The following is a 25126-nucleotide window of genomic DNA, read 5'->3' as shown; positions in this document are numbered from 1 at the left end:
AGAGGGGCAGAATTAAATAACAGATGAACTCAGGCTTCCCTGGTGCCTTGGCGGTCAAGAATCCGCCTGCGAATGCACACGATGCAAAAGACACAGGTTCGATCCCCGGAGAAGGAAATGGAAACCCACTCCAGTATTCTCGCCTGGGAAACCCCATGGAAAGAGGAGCCTGGTGGCCTATAGTCCACGGGGCTTCAGAAGAGTTGGACACGAGTTAGTGACTAAACAGCAGAGATGCACTCGGACCCATTCAAAGTTTGCATTTTCAGGCTTGATGCCCCTGGAAGGGTGAGGGCAGCCCTTCCCTCCAAAGGGTTTGCTGAACAGGTGTGGCTTCACCGGACCTCCCCCCAACTTCAACAGCCCCCTCCCCATCAATAACCACAGAGCCAGGATTGGGGGGGGGGGGTCTGGCTTTCGCTTTAGTTCTTATCAAACTGTGGGGTTCTCCGTTACAGAGAAGGCACTTAGATGGGAGGGTCACCCGAGTCAGAGCAACTTTGTCCTCCCTCCCACCCCCAGCTCTCTGGTGGGGAGGGTAATGACATGTCCACCCGACATCCCCCTTGGCACTGGTATGTGGGTCCCCTTAACCGTTAGGCCTTTGGGAGAGCCCAAGGCCCTGGCTTCCAGACTCAGCATTTGGGGGAGGGATTCCAGATAAAGGACTCAGAGCTGGAAGGCAGGACATCCTGGGAGCTGCCCCCAGCCAGCAGGGGGCAAAGCAGAGGGGCTGCAGGGGTGGGGTTGGCACAGGGGTGGGGGAACAGCTTGGCCAGGTTTCCTGGAGACCCCCAAACCCCACAAGAAAGGTCCCACCTCCTACAGATCCCCTAAAGGCACCAGTGAAGTATGGGGTGGGGGGGGAGGCACCAGTTAGGTGGTCTCGAGAGACCCACACACAAACTCGGCTGGTGGACCTGCACAGCACTGGGCACAGAAAAGGTGCTCAATAAATGTTTCTTGAATGAATGAATGAACGGAGCAGAGAGGGTGTGAGGGACAAAGGACAGGGCCTGGGGCCCCTTGGGCCAGCCTGTTTCATTCAGAAAATAGTAGTTTAAAAAATGTAAAAATCCTTTCCCTCCTCCCCCCCTCCCCTAGTTTATGGGCTCAGGGAAGGGCGAGGGAAGGGTGTCTCTACCTGGACTTTTCCCTCTCCCCCTCCCCTAAAAGTCTATATACACATATACATATTTATACGGCACCGCAGGATACTGCCTGGGCCCCCACACGGAGCTGGGGGCACCAAGCCCCAGGGCCTCCAGGCCGGCCAAGGCAGAGGTGAGAGGTTGGAACTTAGGGCAGTGTGGGAAGTAGCCCTCAGCAGCTGGTGAGCCCAGAGTAGCTGGATTCTGGGGTCCTGAATAGACCCTTGCTCCCTTCACAAGTGGAAACAGATCAACCCTCAACCCTCCCCGCCCTAGGCAGAGGTAGGGTGAGGGGGCCTGCAGCAGTCCCCAGGGAAGAGGTGGGGAGACTGAGTCCTCCCCCACCAGCCTAGATTGCAGCAACCTGAAGGCTGTTCCTGGCAGAGCTGACCTGGATTGTGGCCCTGGGAAAATCGGCTGGGAAGAGGGCTCTATGCAAGGCACTTGGTGTCCTCTGTTCCCAGATTTGGGGGGGGGGGAGGGCGGGTCCAAGGCAGAGGGCAGCTCAAACCCTGCCCCTCCCCCAAGCAGAACTGGAAGGGCCCGAGGGGCCCAGTTTGGCAGCAGAGAAACATGGCGGTGCAGAGAGAAAGGAAGGAAGGGGGAGAGGCATGCAGAGCCCCACGGGTCCCCCAAGGAGAAGGTTCTAAGGCACTGACTCAGGGACCCAGGGGCTCATCGCCCTCCGTGCAGCCTGCTGCCCCCTCCAGAGCCTGGCCAGGCTGGTGGGGGGCAGGGGGGCGGGGAGACCCCGCTTCCCCGTGGCGCTGAGTTTTCTTAAGGCAGAGTCCGAGTGAGTGGGAGGCAGGTGTGGTCAGGGGCAGGTCTGAGCCCCGTGGCGCCTCACTAGCTGCCCGGCCGAGGCTGCCTGAGCACTGAGTACACGTCGTCCACACGGCTGAGCTGCTCGAAGAAGGGCAGGAGGTCGTGGAGCTCCGTGTCACTCATGTTGTCGAACCACGAGGCCACCGGTACCTGGAAGACGGGTGCGGGGCAATGAGGGGGGCAGGGGGCCCTGGGCACAGAGGGTCCAGATCAGCCCCGAGCACCCTCACCCACAGTTTCCCAGTAAGTCGCACTGACCACACAAGTCAGAGCAGAGTTTTAGGGAAACATACTCAACCTAGCATGTTTGAGCTGTCTCTTCAGTCGTGTCCGACTTTTAGGGAGCCCGTGGACTGTAGCCCGCCAGGCTCCTCTGTCCATGGGACTCTCCAGGCAAGAATACTGGAGTGGGTTGCCATTCCCTTCTCCAGAGGATCTTCCCGACTCAGGGATCCAACCCACGTCTCTTATGTTTCCCGCGTTGGCAGGCGGGTTCTTTACCACTAGCGCCACTTGGGAAGCCCTTACCCTATTGTGTGCTAAGCAGTTGGACAGTTTTGGTTCATTTTTTTAAAGCTAATTCTGGGATCCACTAACAGTTCACAACTGTTAGGATGAAGTGGAAACTGCTCTAGTGCCCAGCAAGGGACCCAAATCCACAGCAGGCCCCTTGTCCATGCAGGCAGAATGGGCTGAGTGACTAAGAGACCTGGGGCAGCTGTGGATGGACAAGGCGAGCAGGCAGCAGGCAGGGGCCACCGAGGAGAGAAAAGAGGGAGGAACGGAAGGGACCAGACCCCTGCAGGTCCCCAACCCCCATCCTGCCGGGCACTCACGGCATTATCTGGATGGAAGACATAGGAGGCGGGCGAGTTGTCCAGGATGAGCACCCGACGCAGGTCTCGGCCCAGTCGGCTTAGGTCCTTCACGTAGTTCCCCCGGTGGAAGACACACGACTCCCGAAACAGCCGCGCCCGGAAGGCCCCCCACTTGTCCAACAGGTCAGCTACGGGGTCTGCGTACTGGGGGTGGGAGGTGGGTCATCGGGGTTGGGGAGGGCGCCAAGAGGGACCCAGAGACTTCTGCCCAGAGGTCGTGTGTCGGAGGCAGACAGGAAGCAGAGGTGCCCAGGGAGCCCTGCGGAGGGTGGAGGGCTCACCTTGGCCAGGCTGGCGGTGAACAGCACGCATTCGAAGAGCTCACCCATCCGCTGCAGGAACTCATCGACGTGGGGCCGCTTCAGCACGTAGACCTGGGGGGTGGGCCAGTGAGGGGACTGCCAGCCCATGGGCCTGGGCGGGGTGGGGCCGGGTGGGATGGCCGAGGGACTGCGCAGGAGTTAGGTGCAGGAGGCAGAGGAGCGCAGGAGGGCAGCTGGTCCCAGGGCCCGTGGGCTCCACTCGGCCAGCCACCCCCACCACCGCCGGGTAAACCACCCACCGTCCCGAAGAGGATCAAATAACCTCCGACTCCTGTCTTCGGGCCCTACCTCAGAGGGAATCACTAATTCCCACCCCTTCCTCCGCCAGGGCCTCGGCCGGATGTGGGGGCCTGGGGCAACCCCCTCACCCCAAGGCTGCAGGGCACCGGCCCCCGAGCCAAGTAATGGAGAACAGGCTGGACAGCACACAACCTATCCTGAATTACTTGAACTGGGTCCCGGGCAGGGTAGGGGCGAGGGGGCACCGAGGAAGACCCCCCACCCCACTCCCTGCAGGCCCTGGAGCTGGGCCAAGTCCCTGAGGGTCTGTGTGACCTCAGGCAAGTCTCACACCCTCTCTGGGCCCTGGACATTCCACATTTATCAAAATCCCACCTAGGGCTCTCAGGACTGGTGGGAGGAACCTGGGGTCTGGAAGACAGATGCCAACCCTACCACCTCCCCCCCACCCCCAGCCCCTCACCTGGTGGACCACCCCATCAATCTCCACAGGAATGATGAAGTCAGCATTGTTCACTGGCTGCAGGAGGAAAAGAGCTGCTGGAATTGGGGCAAGGCCCACCAGGACCACCCTCCCAGGCCAGGCCAGGGTCTGTGTGATCTCAGCCAAGTCTCACACCCTCTCTGGACTTCTGACAATTCTACATTTATCAAAATCCCATCTAGGGCTCAGAGACCGGGGGCCTGAGGGCTGCTGGGCAGGGGCCCACCTTGAAGGAACTGTGCACCAGGGTCTCGTCCAGGTCGATGACCACGCAGATCTTGTCCGAGTCCTGGGCTTTGGCCTCAGGGAGCAGGTACTGGACTGGGGCCTGCTATGGGGACAAGCAGGGAGCTGGTTGCTGCCACCTCTCTCAAGCCCCAGTCATTTCTCCTCCCCCAGCCCTCTTCCTGGAGAGCCCCAAGGACAGAGTGGAAACACCAGCCCCTTCCCAATTTTGCCCCTGCCAACCCTGGAGCCTGAGGGTAGGCTGCCTGGCTCTCAGGGCTTCACTTCCTGACTTGGGAAACCAATGCAGAGGATAGCCTCCACTTCTGAAGGGGAAATTCAGAAGCCTCGGGGCTGGGGGCCCTCAGGAGGCAGTCAGGGTTGGGAAGGCCCGAGAGGGTGGAGGGCTTAGTGGGGGGTAGCGGGCTTCACCCTCTTCCACAGGGCCTAGCAGCACGTCCTGAAGAGCCCCCTTCCCCTACACCCCCCGAAGGGCTGAGTCCAGGTGCCCCCATAGCCCCCACTTGGCCAGCACGCACCTTGGGGACGGCACCATTCTCCTCCACGAGCAGGGGTGCCCCACTGTGGGCGGGCAGGGCCTCCCCGTCATCCCGGCAGACACAGCAGAAGAGCGAGTGGAGGATGCCCCGGCTCCGGGGCTTCTGAGAGGCTGCTGACTTCTGGTCACCTGAAGCAGGGAGGCCCAAGGTGGAGGCGTGAACACTGCCTGGCCTGCAGGGCTGTGCCTATATGCCCAGCTGCCAATCCCTGGGATGAGAGGGTCTGGCCATGCTTCCTTCATTGAGGGAGACACACTCAGGTGGCAGCCTGACAGTCTTGGCTCCAGGCCACCCCTCCACTCCCCACAAGTTCTTTTAATGTGGGTACAACGTCACCCACATTAGGGAGTGGGCTGGTTGGAGGCTGGGACAGGAGGTGTTTTCTCTTCCCAACAGTTTCCATCTCTGCTGGGGGAGCAGTGCATAGGGGCACTTCCTGACACCCACCGGACCTGAGCAGGCCCTGGTCAGTGGGGCCCCTACAAAAGAGGCTGGGGCTTGGGGCCCTGGGGCCCACTCCCGCCCTCCTTCCACTCTCCACCTCCAGAGGTCCAAAGTCCTCCCTGAAGCTGGGCCCAGACACAGGGGGCGGGGGCTTGAATCTAGTGTCCTGCGGCCATCTACTGGCCCCTCCTCCTCCGCCCCCACCCGGACCTCCAACCTAGATCCCGCTAATAGACTGGCCCACCCTCCACCCGACCCCCTATCCAACCCCCCACCCCCGACGCCGGACGGAGCTAGGTCCCGGTCACAAGTGGACAGACCTGGAGGAACTTCCTAGCCTCTTAAGCCCACACGAGGACAGGGAGGGGCAGACCCCCTAGACCAGAACCATCAGTCCCGGCGTGCCCGGCCCAGGGTGGCAGCATCTCGGGGCGCTGCGTGTATGCACAGACACGGCGCCCACCGGCTCGAGGAGCCAAGTGCGCGGTCAGATCACGCGTCTCCTGCGGGCGCGCGGGCGATCCTTAGAAGTGGTTGTCTCTCTCCGCGCCTCCACGCGGGACGCGGAAGTTTGTGGGGAACGTGGCCCTGCGTTAGCGGGAGATCTTTCCAACCCTCCCCAGCCCGCTGTCACCTCTGCGCCCCCTCCCGCGACCCAGCCAGACCGCGGCCCGGAGGGGGCGGAGTCTCAGCTGGTGGCCTGAAGGCGCCCTCTTCAGCCCCCCCATCTCCCAGCCCCCTTGGCGCCAATGGGGGAGTAGGGGGGGGGTACGACTCTTCGGCCTCGCGCACACCCAGTCTGGGAAACCTGGAGGGCGCCCCGTGCTCCACCCCTGCCTCAGTTTCCCCACCTCGAGCAGACCGAAGCGCCCCAAAAAGCGCCAGGCCCCGCCCCGGGTCTCCGAGTTTCTGCAAGTTCAAACTCTCACCCAGCTCCCCCTCCGGTTGGAAGCTTCGGGTCCCGCCAAGGCGGGCGCCCCGGGCGGCGGCGGCAACTGTCGCCCTCGAGAGGGTCCCGGCCCCCTCCTCTTTGCGGCGCCGGGTCTAAGCGCCCTCCGTGCGCCCCAGTACCTTTGCTCCGTAGCGGGCTCCGCGCTTCCTCCTTGCTGATCTGAGTAATGACTGCCGAGCTGTCCATGGGGCCGGGCGCGCTCCGCTCCGGCCGGACTCTGGCCCGGGAGCCCGGCCTCCCCCCCGGCTCGGGCCGGAATCGGGGCGCGGGGGGGAGGGGAGGGGTGGGAGGGAGGGATCCCCGCGAGCTTCGGAGGGGAGGGGAGCCAGGTTCTAAGGGGGAGGGGGAGGGAGGGGGCGCGGAGGAAACTTTGTTACAACATGGAGTTTCCTCCCCGCGAGGCGGATGCAAACATGGAACCCGGGCGCCGTTTCAAGGCTCCCCCTTAAAAGGGCAACGGCTTCAGCGTGACCTGGACTCGGCCGGGGCTTTCATCACTTGAGGGGCCGGCGCTGCTCGGCGGCCAGGGAGGCGGGCCCGGCCAGGTTCCTGCCGCGCTCCCGGGGGCGCCGCCTCCTTTCCCGCCGCCCGCCAGCCAGCCAGCCCGCCAGCGAGGCCAAGCCTCTGCGGCTGCGTGGCAGGGCCGGCACCCCGGCCCACGGTTCTCCGCGCTGAGCGGCCCGGGACTAGGGCCCGCTCGGGGCGCCCGCGCCCGCGCCCGGGAGTGCCCCGAGGCAGCGCGACTCCACCTCTGAACATTCCAAAGGTCGGGGACTGGCAGCTTCTCGGTCTTCTCATTTGGGAAATGGGGATAACACCATCTGGTCTGAAAAGTGGGTCTTCTCTCCAGTGGTCGCAGGGGAAGTCGTGAGCGTGCAAAGCCTCTGCTGCACTTCCAAACGACTGTGCCGATCCACACAATTAGGTCCCTAACCGGACCGTGACCTGCCCGCAGTCTCGGCCCCTTTCCCCTAAACCCGGAGCTGTAGGGTGCAGAAGTTCCAGCTGTCCGCCCCGGGCTGCCCCTGCCGACCTCTCCTCACCGGGCGCCCGGCCACGTCCACTCCCCATGCCCACCCCAGCCACCTGGTTTTCTTGCCTGAAGCCGAGGGCCTCCACGCCTCAGGGCCCTTATACGTGCTGTTCGTTCTGCCTGAATAGGCTTCCTACGGCTTCGCATAGATAAATCCCACCGACCTCGAAGAAATGAAGCCCTCCTTTTTCCCAGGCCCCCTCCTCTGCTTCCCACCCGCCGGCCCCTCTGTGGGGAGGGGAAATCAGGCCGCGGCCCCACACAGTGGGACTCGATGCCGGACCATGGGGAACACGGACATCCACTGGCACACCCGCTCCACTCGGGTCCGTACAGACGTCCCCCGGGCGCGGGGCTCGCATTTCCACGCGGATTCTTCGCGAGCAAAACTCCCGTGTGCTGCGCGGTGAGGTTTGCGGGCGGGGTTTGTTTGTTTTCCTGTCTATGAAGTTCCTTATACTTGTCGTTACTGTTTTGTGTTCACATTTTTAAAATATTAATAACGCCAAGGCTTGATAAACGCGCCCCAGCACTTCCTTCCCCGCGGGCGGGGCGGGCGCGTCGTGTCCCATCCGGCAGCCCGGTGAGAGCGCGGCGCGCTTTCTCCCGGCCAGGCGGAGAGGGGGCCCGGGAGGGAGAGGCCCCGCGCGGGCGGCGGGTCGCGAGCAGAGCTGGCCCCAAGGCGCGTTCGCTTTGGGCCTGGGGTCCAGGGCGGGGTGGGGAGGTGGTCGGGGGCTGTGGATCCTCTGGACAGCACGACTTGCCTTCTGCTTTTAGTTAGAATAATCGCCAACGTGCTGCGAGCACTTACGTCTGGGTCCGGCTGTGGCTGCGCCCCTCATCTCAATGAACGACTTCTTTAAAAACCCGTTTTACCGATAAAGAAACTGAGTCCCGACTAGTGAGCGATTCGGCCCGCCCTGCGGCAGGAACAGGGGTGGGATTCCGGCCGCAGGGCGGCCCCCCTCCCCTACGGTCCGGCTCCGGGGCGGCGCCTCGGCTTTATCTCCGGATGCCCAGCCGGTGCTGACCCCAAAAGGAAATGGGCGGCGGAGGGCTGAGCGAACCCCTGGCCTTGTCTCTAGTCTGAGCAGTTCGCCTTCCTTCCCCTCCCCTCCCCCTCTCTGGAGGCTGGAACCTGGCCGGCTGTCCCTTCGACGGTCAGAGGAGCGGGGATGGGGCGGGCAGGACCGCGCCCCCGCCGCCCGCCCAGTCGCTATTCCCTTCACTTCTGGCCTCTAAGACACACCCCCATCGCCCCCTCCAAGACTTCGAGGTTGTTGACTCCTCCCAGGAGACCTGCCCTACCTCGCTTACTCCGCCCAGCCACCCCCCCCCCCCGCCCATCCCCCGGCTACGGGGCGCGCCGAGGTGCCCCTTCCGCGCGGGCGGCGAGGATGCAGACAGTCCTGACACCCAGGCAGTGCGGGCTCTAGGGGTCTGTGGGGAGTGAGTTGCCGGTGGAAGCGTTCTGGAGGGTGGGGCGGGTTCTTCGGGTTTCCCCGGGAAAGGAAACCCACACCCAGCTGCTGTCTCCCCTACTCTCTCTGCTACAACAGGTGGGGGTCGCCGTGCAGTTTAGTTTAATGTTTCGTTGGTTTGCACTCCAGGAGAAATCAAGTCATGGAGACTGTGAGTCGAGAAACACTAGGACTCACCCAGGCTCGGTCTGGCAACTCGGGACACTATCCAGCATCTCAGCTTCCCCCATCTGACAGCTGGAGTCCCACCCGGGCAAGTGGGTAGGCGGCAGGCGGAGACAAAGATTGGACACACTGCCCCGAGGCACACCTGGTGCACCTTCCCACAGGGCAGGGTGGATGCCGAGTGAGTCAGGAGGTCTGGGGGTGTGTAGTGGTAAGAGTTGTGGGTGGAAGTTTTGGGGGAGAGTTAAGACGTCAGGCCACTCCCAGCTGGAGGGGCTGGAGGATTCTCTAGTTAGATCTGAACTTGACAAGCGGGGTGGGGGGAAGCTGGGAGGACCAGAGCTACTGGGGAAGGGGTAGCCTTTTGGGTAGGGAGGGATGCAGGCAGGGGAATGAATGGCCTTGGCCTGACCTCATGGCTAACCCCTTACCGAGGCTCCTCCCCCTTCCTTTCCCCCAAGTTCTAAGTTCCAAGCTTGACTACTCATGTGACCAGCCGGCCTGTTTCTCTGGGGAAATCCCAACAAGGTTGCATGTCTCTAGCTTCTGCACACACCGATACACAACCCCAACTCCTGGCATGCTCACCCCCCTCTTGAGGGCTCCCCCTCCATCTATTCAGTTTTCGAAATACTGTCTAGTACTTGATCTCTGGACCTTGCCTCACTTTTTGCAGGTGTGCTGACACTGTTATTGGTTTGTTGTGGTTTACTTACCCCCGTCCCAACTCCTCCAGGTAGTCTTTATTTAGAGACTGTGCCTCCCTCCCCCATGTCCAGCACAGGCCTAGTGCCCAACTATTGCCTAGAGAATTGTTTAAAGAGGTGGACAGGGGGTACAGCTGGGGGCACCTCCGGGAAGTAAGAAAAAGGGTCTCCCCTTTCTCGGCTACCTGGCTCCCATTCATCCCCTCTTCCATGGGCCCCATCTTCTCCAGGACCAAGCCAGAAGAGGATTGGGCAGCTTTCTAGTCTGAGTACCTCTCCACGGTTGTGTAGGGTGAGCCAGACCTGTCCCATCCCGGTCCTCTCAGAGGGCCCCACTTGTTTTGTTGCCCTTTTAAGAAAAAGGAAATTCTTTTCATAAACAAGCGCCTCAACCTGAGCGCGGAGACCGACTGCCTGCCCGCCGCATCCCCGGGAAATCAGGGGTGCTTCCAGGCACACCGCCCACTCCAAGCTCAATCTAGGGGGAAAGACTGGCGGCCCTTACTCGCCGCTGCTCGCCACCGGGGTTGAGGGCGGGCGGCGTGGGGGGGGTGGTCCCAGAGACTGGAAGAGGCCGGAGGAGGGACTTGGGGGAGCCTAGAAACAGCTCAGGGAACGTCTGTAAAGTGCAGTCCCTGCAAGGGGCGAAGGGGCGCCGGGCCGCTCCCTGCGGCCGAGGGGGTTCCCCGCCCACGAAGCTCACCCCTACCCTCCAGCCTGGGCGGATTCCGAGGCCTCCGGGCGCGAGGCCGGAGTGACCGCCTCCTCTTTGGAGGCGGGGAGTACCGGCGCTCGGGACCGTCCCTTGCCCCTAGGGGGAGCTGGGAGACAGCGCCCTGGGGGCGTCTACCGCGCGGCGTGGGAGTCTCGGCCTCCTGGTCCCCTGGGGAGATGGCAAATGAATTGGGCCTCGGAGGCATGGACTCTTGGGTTCTTTGTGACCCTGGAGCCCGAAGGGAGGAGAACCACACTTCCGTTTTACTGCCTGAAAAGTGGGTTTCGGGTGCAACCGAAAGGCTGAGGCCACTCCAGTGAGAGTAGGAGCGAGAGGCAGACATTCTAGGACGGGGGACACTTGATGGTTCAGGGATTTTGTGCTTGCCTGTCTCCATTTCCCTTCTCTTTTGGATTAAGCGGTGAATTCGCACTTATTTGATGGGGTTCTCTGGTGGCTTAGAGGTTAAAGCATCTCCCTGCAATGCGGGAGACCTGGGTTCGATCCTTGGGTTGGGAAGATCCCCTGGAGAAGGAAATGGCAACCCACTCAATCCCATGGAGGGAGGAGTCTGGTAGGCTACAGTCCACGGGGTTGCTACAGTCCACGGGGTTGCAAAGAGTCAGACACGACTGAGCTACTTCACTTACTTCACTTAAATTTATTTGGGCTTCCCCAGTAGCTCAGTGGTAAAGAATCTGCCTGCATTGTAGGAGATGCAGGAGATAGTGGTTCCCTGAGTGGGGAAGATCCCCTGGAGGAGGGCATGACAACCCACTCCAGTATTGTCTAGAGAATCTCATGGACAGAGGAGCCTGGTGGGCTGCGGTTCATGGGGATGCAAAGAGTCTGACATGACTGAAGAGGCTAAGCACAACAGCGTTTATTTAGCATTTTCAGATTCTTACTTTAAGTCAGTTTGGAGCCTGGGTCCCACTCTGGATGAGGTGGGTCTGTCAGGTCACTCCTGTGATAGTGCTCAGCAACTTTTGGAATTATGGTTCTTTTGTTTTTAAATCTGAAGTGCTAGGCTCTGCGTTCAAGTGTCTTATTTACAACCATTGCAAGGTAGGTGTCCCCATTTAATACTCAAGAACACCAAGATCTGAGCTAGGAAATAGCAGGTCCCTATGGCTTGGCCGGCTTCCAGAACTCCCTCTCCATCTTGCTGTACGTGTGTGCGCGCGCACACACACACACACACACACACACACACACACACACACACACCCTTGCCTGGCAGGCCACTGTGCTCACTCATCCCACCCGTGGCCAGGCCCTGGTGGGAGTTCATCCCGAGGTCCTCCCCACCTCCTGATCCTCTCCAGGAAGCCCATACAGAAAGCGGTGGTGGGAACTGTGGGCCAGACGAGTGGCTCCCTGGGTGATGAGACAGGTCCAGACCTGAGGGAGGGGCGGCTATGAGGGGAGAAGACCTACGAGGAAGCCCCCAGTGCATCCCCGCTACGCCCTCCATCCGTGGTGTCCTCTCCTTGCCTCCCCAATCCCCCAGGCACCCGCCGACCCAGCAGTACCAGGTAAGTGGTGAGGCCCAGGTAGGCTGCGGCCAGCAGTGCTACAAGGCTGAAGTAGGCAGGGTGGGGGAGGCTGGGCACGTAGCTGATCACGAAGTAAAGGTTGACGGCACAGACCAGCACCATGATGGAGGAAGTGGTAATTTTGCTCACCCTTGGGAATGAGAGGGAGATTCAGGATCGGCTGCATCTCCCCCAGGGCCCACAGTCAGCCTGGAGGTAACTAGGGCTTCCCAGGGCTGTGGGTCTGGTGTAGACCCCTGGCCATCTTCTGCCTCCTGGGCCGGCCGGGCACTACACGGGCACGATTTGGCAAGAGTAGGGGCTGAGGTGAGGGGCAGGAGCTCAAGCTCTAGAAATAGCCCCTGGCTCAGGATTCCAGTCCTGGCTCCTCCCCTTGCTAGCTATCAGATGTTCCTTATCTGGAATAGTGAAAATTCCTACCTCTTGGCAGTTGTGAGGATCAAGTGCGATAAGCCCAGTGCTGGGGTTGGGGAGTACTCACAGGCCGTTGGCAAACTCCTGCATCAGGGCGGGCATGCTGGTGAAGGTGAGGATGGGCAACACAGCGAACGGAAGCTGGGGAGAGTCAGAAGGAAGGGGCTGAAGGGCCCTGCGTCAGAGCACAGTGAGGAGGGGAGGAGCAGGCCAGGGCTCCGGTCACCTCTGCTTCACTGTGCAACCTTGGGAAAGTCCCCTAACCACTCTGAACCTGTTTCTCCACATCCATTGCTTCCATTGTGTGTGCTAGTCTCTCAGTTGTGTCTGACTCTTTGGAACCCCACAAACGATAGCCTACCAGGCTTCTCTGTCCATGGGATTTCCCAGGCAAAAATCAATTCAGTTCAGTCAGTCAGTCGTGTCCGACTCTTTGTGACCCCATGGACTGCAGCACGCCAGGCTTCCCTGTCCATCACCAACTCCCGGAGCTTACTCAAACTCATGTCCATCGACTTGGTGATGCCATCCAACCATCTCATCCTCTGTCATCCCCTTCTCCTGCCTTCAACCTTTCCCAGCATCAGAGTCTTTTCCAGTCAGTCAGTTCTTCGAATCAGGTGGCCAAAGTATTGGAGCTTCAGCTCCAGCAGTAGGCCTTCCAATGAATATTCAGGACTGATTTCTTTTAGGATGCACTGGTTGGATCTCCTTGCAGCCCAAGGAACTCTCAAGAGTCTTCTCCAAAATCATGCAGTTCAAAAGCATCAATTCTTTAGCGCTGAGCTTTATAGTCCAGCTCTCACATCCATATATGACTACCGGAAAAACCATAGCTTTGACTAGACGGACCTTTGTTGGCAAAGTAACGTCTCTGCTTTTTAGTATGCTATCTTGGTTGGTCATAGCTTTTCTTCCAAGGAGCAAGCATCTTTTAATTCATGGCTGCGGTCACCATCTGCAGTGATTTTGGAGGAATACTGGAGTGGATTGCCATTTCCTTCTCCAGGGGAACTTCCCAGCCCAGGGATCGAAGCCAGATCTCCCACTGCAGACAGATTCTTTACCATCTGAGCCACCAAGGAAGCCTCAAGGTTGTGGGGGCTCCAAAACAGGAGAAAGTATTTGGAGGCTCTGGCCCCAGGCTATCTGAGTGCATCCTAGCTCTGCTGTTCTGTGCTTAGTCACTCAGTTGTGTCCAACTCTTTGTGACCCCATAAAATGTAGCCCACCAGGCTCCTCTGTCCATGGGGATTGTCCAGGCAAGAATACTGGAGTGGGTTGCCATGCCCTCCTCCAAGGGATCTTCCCAACCCAGAGATCGAACCCAGATCTCCTGCATTGCAGGCAGATTCTTTCCCATCTGAGACACCAGGGAAGCCCCCTGGCTCTGCTGCTACTGCTAAGTCACTTCAGTCGTGTCTAACTCTGTGCGACCCCACAGACGGCAGCCCACCAGGCTCCCCCGTCCCTGGGATTCTCCAGGGAAGAACACTGGAGTGGGTTGCCATCTCTTTCTCCAGTGCATCAAAGTGAAAAGTGAAAGTGAAGTCGCTCAGTCGTGTCTGACCCTCAGTGACCCCATGGACTGCAGCCTTCCAGGCTCCTCCGTCCATGGGATTTTCCAGGCAAGAGTACTGGAGTGGGGTGCCATTGGTCACTTAATTGCGTGCAGCAGTTTTTCCATCTGCAAAATGGGGATAATGGCAGTTCCTACACCCTGGGGCAGCTATGGGTAGTACCAGAACCTTGTAGGTAAAGTGTGTTTAGAATAGTGCCTGGGAGGTGGGGGAGTCTGGGGACGTAGGGGATTGCTGTGGTTCCTGTTTGGCCCCACAGGGCGGAGGAGGTGGTAGGGCCCGCAGGCTCACCAGCAGGCTCTGCAGCACGTTGAGCAGGTCGTTGAGGCCTGACAGGTCCTGCAGGTCCCTGAAGACAGCCAGGAGCACAGTGGGCAGGATGGCACAGGAGCGAGTGAGCAGGACTCGGGCGAAGCGTGACCACCGCAGCTTCAGAAAGCCCTGGGGGATGCAGAGAGAACTTGGTGGCGGGATGCAGGACTGGGGTTCCAGGGGAGGAATCCTCCATCTTCCCTCAGCCCATCTGATACCTGCAGGAACCCTCTGTTTTTTCCATCATTGAAATGGGGAAAGCTCTGCCTATAGTTGGTGGTGAGGGGATAGATGGGGACAAATTGGGGGCAAGGTTTTTCCCCCCTACAGGTGATTACTGAAGCCTAAATGGTTTTGGAGAAAAGGCTCCTATTAGTCCTGGGTGAGTCTCAGGCCTCACCTCCCTAAATCTCAGTTCTCTCATCTGTGTAGTGGGGCTTCTAAGGGTACCCATTGGGCTGCCTTAAGGATTAAGGAGGCCCACGTTTAAGTCCTGAGTGGTCTGCCTTGTGCTCAGACACCGGCCCGGCCCAGCCACACCTCCATCACAAACTGTCCCGCGTAGGTGCCGGTCATGGTGGAGCTCTGCCCAGCAGCCAGGAGACCCACGGCCCAGATGTACAGGGCTGCAGGGCCAAAGAGGCAGCCCAGGATCACGCCCTGGAAGGAGGGGTGTGGTCAGACCATGGACCCGCCCCCTTCTCACGCAGGCTCCGCTGGATGGAGCCCTTCCTCGCCCACCCCAGCCCTGCCATTGGCTTGCTTACTCCTTGGTAAATGTCCACGGCCACTGTCAGGTTGTCCCTGGGAAAGATCGTCGCGTAGTCGTGGAGGCTGCTGTTGGCACAGATGTTGAACTGCGGGCACCGGGCAGTAGGAAGGAGATGTGAGGCACACACTCAATACTGGAAAATCAGACCTCCAAGCCTTGACCAAGGGTTGAAAACTGGTGGCCCACAGTCTGAATCCAGCCCGACATATTTTGCTTGGCCAACAAATTTTTTTCTTTAATGTGAATTTGTTGACAACATTTACAATTTACAAGCCTGGTTTCTAGCTTCTCTTTGATGGTGAGAGCTGGCATTACCACAGAGACACAATTGGTTGGCAGTGACTCAAGCAAACTCACAGGCCTGTCTCCCTTACCTGGGACCCACTTCCCACAGCCCTGTGACTTGGTTGGTCTCAAAGACAACGTGTGACTATAGTTTGCCATCCTGTTTAGATCTCTCTCCTTGTGCTACGGAGCAGAGACTCACAGAGAGGCATGACCTCACAAGGTCCCACAGCAAGGCACCCAACAGTACCTGTGTGCCCTGAGTCCTGGCTAGTTTGTTCCGACCCCATCAACCCCCTTTAGTGCCTCTGGATAGAGATCTACCCAAAAACAGACAGACCCAGGTCCCAAATCCCAGAAAGCCAGGGAGGAGCTGGTTGGTTCCTTCTCCTTCAGAGTCCACTCAAATGCCATCTCGTCCAAGAGGCCTCTACTGGCCACCTGGGCTAATATAGAAGCCCCTCCCGCCCCACACCCCCAATTATGTTTCATCACCCCCTTTATTTTCTTTACAACATTGTTCACATTTTCCTTTGAAATCAGTCAACTGATTGGTTGATTTTTTTCCAGTTTGCTCACTGCCTTCAAAGTTAATCTACAGGGCAAGGCCTTTGTATCATTGGCTGCCGTATTCCCATGGTCTAATACACTGGCTGATACTTAACAAATGCTCAATAAATATTTGCTGAATGAATGACAGTTTATCTGCTAGTAATGAAGACTATCACTAGAAACTCAGGAGAAGAAACTGCTTGCATATTCCCAACCCCACGCTCATCCTTAGGCAGGCACCCCCTCCCAGAAGGTTCTCCCCACAGCTGGGTGGGCAAATCCTGCCCATTCTTCAGGTGCAGCTGGAATGCTGAGTCCTCCAAGACTCAGCCCCCCGCCCCCCGCCATCACCTCCCCTGGATGTGTGTGCCTTGGAACCCTTGGTGTGGGGGCTGACCCTCTGCAAGCCTACAGGGGGCAGCTGTGTCTCCCCAGTGGGGTGGGAAAGGGGATCCCAAACAGAGGCCAGTGTCAAGACTCCCTCCCCTACCAGTGCCTGTAGTGCAAGACAGAGACTCAGAGGGCTTAGCTGCACTCTTTGGAGTCCCCTGCAGAACTTGAGGGGCATGCATATATGGGGTGTGCCTCACCGCAGCCTGGTTGGTTTGCTTGTAGAAGGCTTGCCCAAAGACAGCCATGACAAAGAGGTTGATGAAGAAGGAGACAGACAGGGCGATGGTGGCTTCAATCAGGAAGTACATGTTGGCTTCTCGGATGTCCGCCCGCCGGGACCGGTCTACCTCTCGAGACTGCGAAGGTAAAAGGACGGAAGCATCGAAGCCCCTTAGAGTTGTCCCAGAACTCTCTACCCTCACAGTCTGCTTACGTCCCCCAAACCCCGTTCTCTCTAAAGCCCCCTTGTATGTTAGTCTGGGATAGTCCTTTGTTTCTGTCTCAGGACCTTTGCACTTGCCGGTCCTTCTGCTTAGAATATCTTCTCCCCTAATCTTCCTTCCCATCCTTCATGTTTCAAAAGTCACTGCCGTAGAAAGGCCTTTGCTGGCTACCTTTTCTAGGGGAGCCCCCTCCTCAGTCATCCTCCATCCAAGACTCAGCTCCCCTGTTTCGTTTCCTGCAGAGCATCTTTCACAATCCATTTCTTTCCTTTACTGTTGACTTGCTTATGGTCTGCCTCCCCTACTAGAAATGCATGCTCTAAGAAGTCAGAAGACTTATCTTTTCCCTCACTGATCCTCAGCTCCCAGCACACAGTAGACTCTCTCTATTATTATATTTTGAATAAAGAGTGTTTCACTTCCCTCCTAAATTCAGAGGCAGGAGTCGAAGGGTCGTGGCTTCAGCCTTGAGGGTGGGGCCAGCGTGGCTGTAAGGGAGAGAGCATGTCTCCCTCCCCTCCAGTCTGCTCACCTTGACTAGGGAGGAATGCAGGTAGATGTTGTGGGGCATGATGATGGCGCCAACGATGCCCACGGCCTGCAGCAGCTCGGGCTGGCCACAGCCTGGGCACGAGGGCAGGAACAGGCCCTGAAGCAGTGCTCCCTGAGCAGGCCGAGCCACCACGTACTGTGGGGTGAGTGAAAGTCGCTCAGTCGTATCCAATTCTTTGTGACCCCATGGACTGTAGTCCATGGAATTCTCCAGGCCAGAATACTGGAGTGGGTAGCCTTTCCCTTCTCCAGGGGATCTTCCCATGCTGTGGGGAGGAGCCTCCTTCGGCCCGGCTCCACCCCTGAGCCTCGGTTCTTACCCTCCAGTCTGCTTCCGCTTCCGGAGGCTGGAGTTGGGGAGAGGGGGTGGGGGGTGCGGAAATGGGGTGGGGTGGGGTGGGGTGGGGGGATGGGGGCTGAGGTGGGGCCGGGGTAGGGAATGGCTAAGGTCCTCTCCCATGTCCCGTCGGGCTCTGCTCGGGGCAGAGTAGGGTGGCTCTGGTGCAGGGCCCTGTTTTGGCTCTGGCTTCCCACCTCATAGCCGAAGGTCAAGGCCATTATGGTAATAAGAAATCCAAAAAAGGCTTCCAGCTTCCGCAACCCTAGGGTGAGAGCAAAGGGGCTGAACAACAACAACAAAAACCACCCCAAACCAAAACTAACTTAAGCAATTATTAATGGCTGATATCCTGAGCACTTTGTTCCAGCACTGTGCACCGGGCTTGACCAGTGTTATCGCACTGAATCCTCCCCACAGCCCTGTGACCTCTGTGCTAGTATCTGCGTGTTGTAGATGAAGAAACACTAGTCTGAGTTGCTCAAGGCCGTGCAGAGCGAGGTTGCTCACAGCCCTTCTCCCAGTTCACCAGAGCACCATTACATTCATTGCCAGCCCCCTCCTCGCCCAAGTCCCGCTGGGGATGAGGGGCACACACCCACCGTAGTTATCGAGGAAGAGGAAGAAGAAAGTGTCCACGATGGTGATGAGGACACCACCCCAGAGTGGGATTCTGAAACCAGAGCGGCCTGGGTCAGCCTAGCCCGGTTCAGGAGTCTGGATCTCCCACCCTCAGGGCTGGAGACTGTGGAATGGGGCCTCCGGGGAGCAGGCACTCAAGGGGCCCCAGACGGCTGAGGGAGAGGGGAGCCGGGGTGCTGGAGACCTAAAATGGCACCTCCATGCTGGGCAGGGGACCAGCGTGGTAGGGAGCTTGGGGCTGAGTACTGAAGCCTCTGATTTGCAGCAAGTCGCTTTACATATCTGGGTCTCTGTTTCCCCATCTGGCAGACTGGGCAATAACTGAGTTAGAGATGACTGCAGGATGAAGTGGTCAGGGGGAAATAGAAGGCCTGGGGAGAAAGCGGCAGTTGTTCCCAGCCCTGGGCTGGAGAACTGGGGCCCCTCTGGAGTACCGTCCGGCTGAGAGCAGACTGAATGCAATAGCTGTGCCAATGACTTCCTGCATGTCTGAGCCCACGATGGCTAGCTCGATGGTCAGCCAGAGGAGAGTGCGGGGCACCTAGGGGAGGACGTGATCCCGTCAGCAAGGCTGTCTCTTGTCTCAGTCCTGCACTCACTATATACCTGGGCTGGAAGCCTGCAAACTATATTTGCAAGTTGGCCTTGCCAGTTGGCTTCATGGTGCCATGGTGGTTTCACATGTAAAATTAGTTAACAGAAACTTCAATTAAATAGAGTCGGGAGATAAGAAGGGGAAGCTTCCACACCCTTCAAAGATAGCAGAGCCCAAGAGAAAGAAGACTCTTCTTTCCTGGAAAGGACTTAGGCGCTGAAAAGTCATGGACTCTTTGTTTGCTATCAGCCTCCCAACTTCCCTTTTCCCTCCATAAAAGTGTTCTTCCCTTGCTGTGTAGAGACCTTGCAGGTGGCTCCCCATGGCTACAGACCCTGAATTATCATTCTCTGCTGATCCTGAATAAATCCATCTTTGCTGGAGAAATATCTGACTTAAAATATCTGTTTTAGGTCAACAGTAAGAAATATTTAAGGAAAATTAAAAAACAGGTAGAGATCTTTTCCCCCTGTTTCTGGAGCTGGCCCCAGCAAGGGCACCATGTAGTCTGGGCTCCAATCAGCAGTGGTGGCAGTGTTTCTAGAAGCTCGATAGCAAATGATGTTCCTCGGGTTTCTGTCCAGGAGCTTTCTGGCCTCTGGGTAACACCTCCTTCTCTTGCTCCTTCAGCTCTGTCAACACCTTTGGGACTACATCCTGTATTCGACGCTTTTGACCGATCCAGTGGTATAATTTCTGTTTGCTTGCCTGGACGCTGACAACAGCCAAGTCCCCAGCGTCCACCCCAGCCAATGGTTATTCCACACCAATTCTGCCCCGCCCCCCTCCCTGTTTTTCCTCTTTGGCAAGTCACTTTCCCAGGTTTCAATGTCCTCTTCGGTAAGAAGAGCAAGATACCTCTAGCGTCCCTCTCATTCTGCATTCTATTCGTTTGAGCCTCAGCTTGATCTATCGTGTGGACTTGCAATGCTCCACTTGAGATGATATTTTTATTTGATCATCGAAGCTTTCGATGGCTGTTTGGGATTTTGAGGCTACAGATGCTTCCTGTCCAGGGGCACCAAGCTCACCTTAGGGTAGTAGAGATGGCAGATCTCGCCCAAGTCCTTCCCTGTCACCACGCCCAGCCGGGCAGCCAGTCGCTGGCAGAGCAAGCCCAACACTGTGGCCCACAGCAGCACCCAGAGCAGCTGCGAGAAGGTAGGGAGAGGCCGTCAGCCAGAGGGGCTAGTTTCTGATAACCCCCAAATTGCTGGGACCTTCTAACCTAGGACACTCACTGGGGAGAGGATTGGGGAGACAAAGCTGGAAGACAACGCCCCCTACACCCCCATATTCTGGCACGGCTGCCTTGGAGACCCTTTTCTGGCTCATTTGAACTTAACACCTGTTCCCAGCAACACTGGCCGGGCAGGCCACTCTGGGGAGTTGTGGCATAGCTGGGGGTCTTCACCCGCTTAGCCTGGTCACCACCCTCCCCATGGTGCCCCGACTCCGTCACTTTGAATCCAGCCACAGCCCCAGCCTGAAGATCCGACTCGATGTTTCCTGGGTCCAGGAATGCTATGCTCATGAGGAATCCAGGCCCTGTGAAGGCCCACAGCTTCCGCAGGCTGAATGCACCCTGTGAGGGGGAGTGGAATGAGGGGTCTTAGGTGGGCCCAGCTGGCCTTGGTCAGCCTCCAGTGACACCTTTCCAGGCTCAGGGGCCCAGGCTGGCCAGCCCTGCCCTCGATTCCCCATTCCTGGAGCTATTACCTAGAGGGTTAGTGGAGCACATGGGGTGGGAAGGACTTAGGATTTGCTGAGTCACGGCAGATCAGCTGTCTGGATGGGTCGGTTCTGCAGTCTGCACCTGATTGACCCGCCTCCTGCAGGCCCTGACTCAGCAGATCCTCAGAGCCCAAAGGGGAGCTTTCCTGGGTCAGACCTCCCCGGTCTAACTCCTCCCTTCACAGCCCCTTCTCAGACCACAGGGCCTCCTCTCTGGAGTCCACCAAGCTGAGGGTCTCCCCACCCCCATTCCGGGGAGCCTGAGTCTCTCTGAAGATTCTGGAAATGCAGGATGATGTGTCCTAGGCTTCCCTGGTGGCTCAGACTGGAAAGAATCTGTCTGCAGGGCAGGAGACCTGGGTTCGATGCCTGGGTCAGGAAGATCCCCTGGAGAAGGGAATGGCTATCCATTCCAGTATTCTTGCCCGGAGAATCCCATGGACAGAGGAGCCTGGTGGGCTACAGTCCATGGGGTCGCTGAGAGTCCGACAACTGAGCAAGTAACACACGCGCTGTCCCAGCCCGCCGGCTTCACCTCTCCCCATGCCCTTGTCTTGCTTCCTTTACTTAAATATTACAACAGATCCTGGAGGCTGCAACCCAAACTCATCCCAGGTCCTTTCCCCTTCCTAGGAGAGCTGAGATTCATTTAAAAAGCCACTTGGTAATTTTTAGACAAATATTAAGCGCCGGAGCTAAGCACTTGGGGACAGAAGCAGGAGGGCGCCAGTTCCCATCGTCTGTCACAGCTGCTTAGAGCCGGGAGGGACTGGCGCTGATCTTCAGGAGACCTCCCTCCCCAGGCTGGTGAGATCCGGCATGATCCGGTACATCCTGAAAGACCCCAGGAAGTCTCCAGCGTTCTCACCGATTCTGTATCCGGAATGGGGATCTTCTCACTTAGGTAGGTCCCTCCGGGAGGTGCTTGCTGTGGCCCTAGACTGGGTGGGCTGGAGATGGAGCCATATCTGGTCCCTCCCTGGTTTGGGGTACCCGTGTCACCTGCGAAGGGCCCCATGAGCCTTGGTGAGTGACCTGCTTCTTTCTGCTGGCCCAGGGTTAAAGCCATCTGTCCTCTTCCCCCACCTCCTCCTGGCAGAGAAGAGAAATGAAGGCCCCACCGAATAAGAGCCCTTCATTCCCATCTTGGGTCCATCACCTCCACCTATGGACCAGACACTCAGTAGACATGTGAGAAGTGGAGCCTTCAGGGTTCCCTCCTTCCATGGGAGGGCAGAGAGTCCCAGATCTAGTTCTCTCTCCATGGAGGATGTGGAGAGGGACATGGGTTCCGAGGAGGCGATACTGACACCACCGCGTGCCGTATCCCTGTTGCCTGCAGGAGCCAAGGAAGCTGCAAGGGCTCCGGGTTCACAGAGATGAGGCTCTGCCCTTGGAGGTGTGAAGAGCCCAGCCCCAGGCTGGTGTATGGAACTGTGGTTGAGATCCAGACTCCCACGGTGCAGCAGGGACTTCCCTTGCCCACCCTGGCTCTCCCCATCACACCCCCACTCAGGCTCTGTCCCTGGAGGGATCCGCTCACCTGACATGAGGACCGCAGACTCGGGCACTCTCTGTGCACTCAGTGGCTGGCGTGCCGGGCAGCCCCTCACGGGCATGGCAAGCCCGTGCTTCCTCTCTAGGCAGTGGCAATTGTGCGGGTCCACGCCCTCTTACCCATCCTCAGCTGTTCTAACACACAGGCACGTTGTGAAACACTTTCCAAAGGCAGAAGTGGCCAGTTCTGGAGGAAGGGTCTGGGTGGCCGCAGTAAGGACATTTGTTCCCCTCCTGGCCTGAGCCCCGCAATACCTCTGGCTCCCTTCCAGGCACCCCGAGTTCTGCACCTCTCCCAACTTAGCTCTGATTTTGGACAACTTCCTGCCACTTGGGCATGCATATCTAGATCACATGACTGCCCGCCAGCCCACCCTCACCCTGTGCAAGCAGTCAGGTCCTTCTCCTTTTTACTCTTGGGTCCCATGGCCACTAGAAGGAAGGGAGTTCTGATGGCTGTCTAGGTCTCAGTGTCCCTCTGAGTGCCTCAGAGGGAAAGATCTTCTGGCCACTGCCACGGGGACATACATTGAAGATTCAGGCCAAAGAGATCCCCAGAAGAAAGAGGCACTGGAATTCTGGTCTTGGTTCTGCCACCAATCCACTTGACATTGTCACCAGATCACGTCTTGTCTCTGAGCTTGTTGCTTCTGTTAAATGAAGAGTTCAGTCTAGCTAAAAGGTCAAAAGGTGCCCGAGGAGGCCAGGCAGGTAAAATAAACTATGAGACAGGTTGGGAATGAGAACAGTGCTGGCTCAGTGCTCAATGACAAGTGATGCTCGGCCTCAGTATCAGGGGGAAGTAATAGGGAGTGGTCGTGGTTTAGTCACTAAGTTGTGTCTGACTCTTGTGACCCCATGGACGTAGCCCGCCAGGCTCCTCTGTCCATGGGATTTTCCAGGCAAGAATACTGGAGTGGAATGCCATTTCCTCCTCCAGGGGATCTTCCCAATCCAGGAATCAAACCCAGGTCTCCTGCATTGCGGGCAGATTCTTTACCAACTGAGCTATGAGGGAAGGAGGGAATGATGGAGACAAAGGTCATAAAATATGTCTGGAGAGGGCAGTGCTCACAGAGTTCCAGCCAGTTGTCATGTGAGGATGTGGGTCCACTGTCACTATGTCGTCTGTTTTGTCAAGGATGCTGGAAATTTTATGCAACATATGCTGTTTGAATACTGGGCTCAAATGTTTTGCAAATATTGGGTGACTTAAGCAAGGATTTCTATGGGCCGGATTCCGCTTTAGGATGATCAATCTGTTAGCTCTAGGCCGTTCCAGCTCCCAATCTCTTCTCCTTGCCAGCTGCCAGCTCCTTTATCCCCCCACTTACCTCCCTCAGAGTCTTCTCCCTGCCATGTCCACTCATGTCCTCTATCCTATAACCTTTCTTTTCTGCCAAGAAGATTCAAAACTTGAATTGTCGTGGGGTTTCCAACTCCAAAGTCTGGACCTCCAGACACAGAGAAAATCAGGGCTTGTTCTCAAGCCCAGGCTTGATCTGGGATACGATGTCTCCCCAGGTTGAGTCAAAAACTTGAGCCAAAGCTTGGAAACCAAGGGTTGGGGGAGGCAGCCGATTTCCTGACTCCTCGTTGATGAGGGAGGCTGGAGGGACAGGAGAGACAGGGGTTGAGGGGTGAGTGGTTGAGTCATGGGTGAGAGAGCAGCACTGTGGTTTGTCACTGTGCAATCCCATTGCTCAAGTCACCAGCCTTGATCTCTAGGGCTTACACAGGTTTGCAATCACTACTTTGGATTCATGTGGGGAGGCTGGGGGATAGGGCTGGAGTAGGAGGCTGTGATGGTTTAATTTTTGTGTGTCAGTTTGAGCCATGGGGAGCCCAGTAATTTGGTCAAACATTCTAAGTGTGTCTGTGAGGGTGTTTTTGGAGGACATTAAGATTTGAATTGCTAGCCTGGGTAAATCAGATTTCTCTCCCTAATGTGGGTATCATCCAGTGAATCTGACAAGAACACAAGGCTGAGAAAGGGAGAATTCTCTCTCTCGATGAGTGCCTTTGAACGGGAACACTAGTTCTCTGGTCTTCAGGCTTAGTTTGGACTAGAACTTATATCATCAGCCCTCCTGTTTCTCAGACCTTCAGACTCAGATTGGAATTATATATGCCATTGACTCCAGGGTCTTCAGCTTGCAAATCTTGGGACTTCTTGCCCTCTATACTCTCATGGGCCAGGTCCTTATTATCTATCTGCCTATTTATTTCTATTTTCTGTTGGTTCTGTTTCTCTGGAGACCCTGACTAAGACAGAGGTCTTCCTCTTTGCCTTTTTTGTGAGGCCTTCGCTATAGTTAGGTACTTGGTGAGTGTAACTGATTAATGACTGATCAAACCCAGCACAAACTCTGCCTTACACAAGAGGCAGTATGTGTAATGGTTAAGAGCAGGGCTTTCTGGCCAGTGTCTCCATGAGCCAGAGCTCTGGAAATCTGCATAGTGGTCCCCTCAGATCTGGAGTTGTTGCCGAATACCAAGCCCTACATGCATAGAGTGAAATTGCATGAAGCCCAATTCAATCAAAATGGATCACAGACTTAAATATAAATTTAAAACTATAAAACTTTTAGAAAAAAAGTAAGGGAGGGAATTCCTTGGCAGTCCAGTGGTTAGGATTCTGCATTTTCACTGCTGTAACTCGGGTTCCATCCCTGGTGGAGGGACTTAAGATCTGTAAGCCACAGAGCATGGCCCAAAACAAAAAAGAAAAAAAAAAGGTAGGAGAAAATCTTCAGGATCTAGGACTAGACGAAGACTTGTCAGACTTGACACTAAAAGCATGACTGATAAAGGGGAAAAGGATGAATTGGACCTTATCAAAATGAAAACTTTTGCTCTGTGAAGTTAAGAGAATGAAGAGAAAAGCTAAAAATTCAGAGAAAATATTTACAAACCACATATCTGACAAAACACCAGTATCTAGAAATAGGGAACTCTCTTAACACTCGAGAGTGAAAACACAAGCAGTCCAGTTAGAAATGGGCAGGGAGTTCCCTGGTGGTCCAGTGGTTGCACTTCGGTGCTTTCACTGTGACCAGGGATTCAATCCCTGGTTGGGGAACTGAGATCCCACAAGTCTCGTGATGTGGCCAAAAAAATAAAATAAAACAAAAAACGAAAACGAAATGGGCAGAAAGTCATGAACACACACTTCACCAAACAGGACATACAGATGGCAAACAAATATATGAAAAG

The 25126-nt window shown here is 57.0% G+C and overlaps 2 protein-coding genes across 8 annotated transcripts; both read right to left on the bottom strand.

Moving 5' to 3' along the window:
- Positions 1-364: 364 nt before the first annotated feature.
- On the bottom strand, positions 365-6314 carry CTDSP1 (CTD small phosphatase 1). Of its 6 annotated transcripts, none has more exons than XM_068967228.1 (7): positions 6202-6314; positions 4666-4814; positions 4128-4232; positions 3881-3937; positions 3136-3252; positions 2813-2998; positions 365-2126 (listed from the first exon to the last, which is right to left on the bottom strand). In XM_068967228.1, exons 1-7 carry the CDS (start codon positions 6266-6268, stop codon positions 1998-2000), a joined length of 810 nt encoding a protein of 269 aa, XP_068823329.1. In that variant the 5' UTR covers positions 6269-6314; the 3' UTR covers positions 365-1997. The 6 variants fall into 6 exon arrangements, with proteins under 6 accessions (XP_068823329.1, XP_068823333.1, XP_068823331.1 ...); XM_068967230.1 differs by having other exon boundaries at positions 367-2126; positions 3136-3228; positions 4128-4229; XM_068967229.1 differs by having other exon boundaries at positions 368-2126; positions 3136-3228.
- A 4769-nt stretch (positions 6315-11083) lies between these two features.
- SLC11A1 (solute carrier family 11 member 1) lies at positions 11084-22100 on the bottom strand. Of its 2 annotated transcripts, XM_068966871.1 has the most exons (15): positions 21897-22100; positions 21222-21355; positions 20082-20204; positions 19651-19770; positions 18459-18565; positions 17985-18055; positions 17580-17647; positions 17026-17181; positions 16248-16406; positions 14816-14905; positions 14589-14708; positions 14028-14177; positions 12224-12297; positions 11719-11872; positions 11084-11587 (listed from the first exon to the last, which is right to left on the bottom strand). In XM_068966871.1, exons 1-15 carry the CDS (start codon positions 21970-21972, stop codon positions 11474-11476), a joined length of 1716 nt encoding a protein of 571 aa, XP_068822972.1. In that variant the 5' UTR covers positions 21973-22100; the 3' UTR covers positions 11084-11473. The 2 variants fall into 2 exon arrangements, with proteins under 2 accessions (XP_068822972.1, XP_068822973.1); XM_068966872.1 differs by lacking the exon at positions 21222-21355 and having other exon boundaries at positions 21897-21974.
- Between the last annotated feature and the right edge of the window lie 3026 nt (positions 22101-25126).

The sequence above is a fragment of the Capricornis sumatraensis genome, chromosome 3 (assembly GCF_032405125.1).
Source record: "Capricornis sumatraensis isolate serow.1 chromosome 3, serow.2, whole genome shotgun sequence".
NCBI classification, from domain to species: Eukaryota; Metazoa; Chordata; class Mammalia; order Artiodactyla; family Bovidae; genus Capricornis; species Capricornis sumatraensis.
Note: the sequence above shows the minus strand (reverse complement) of the source record. Positions and strands in the feature narration are given on the sequence as shown.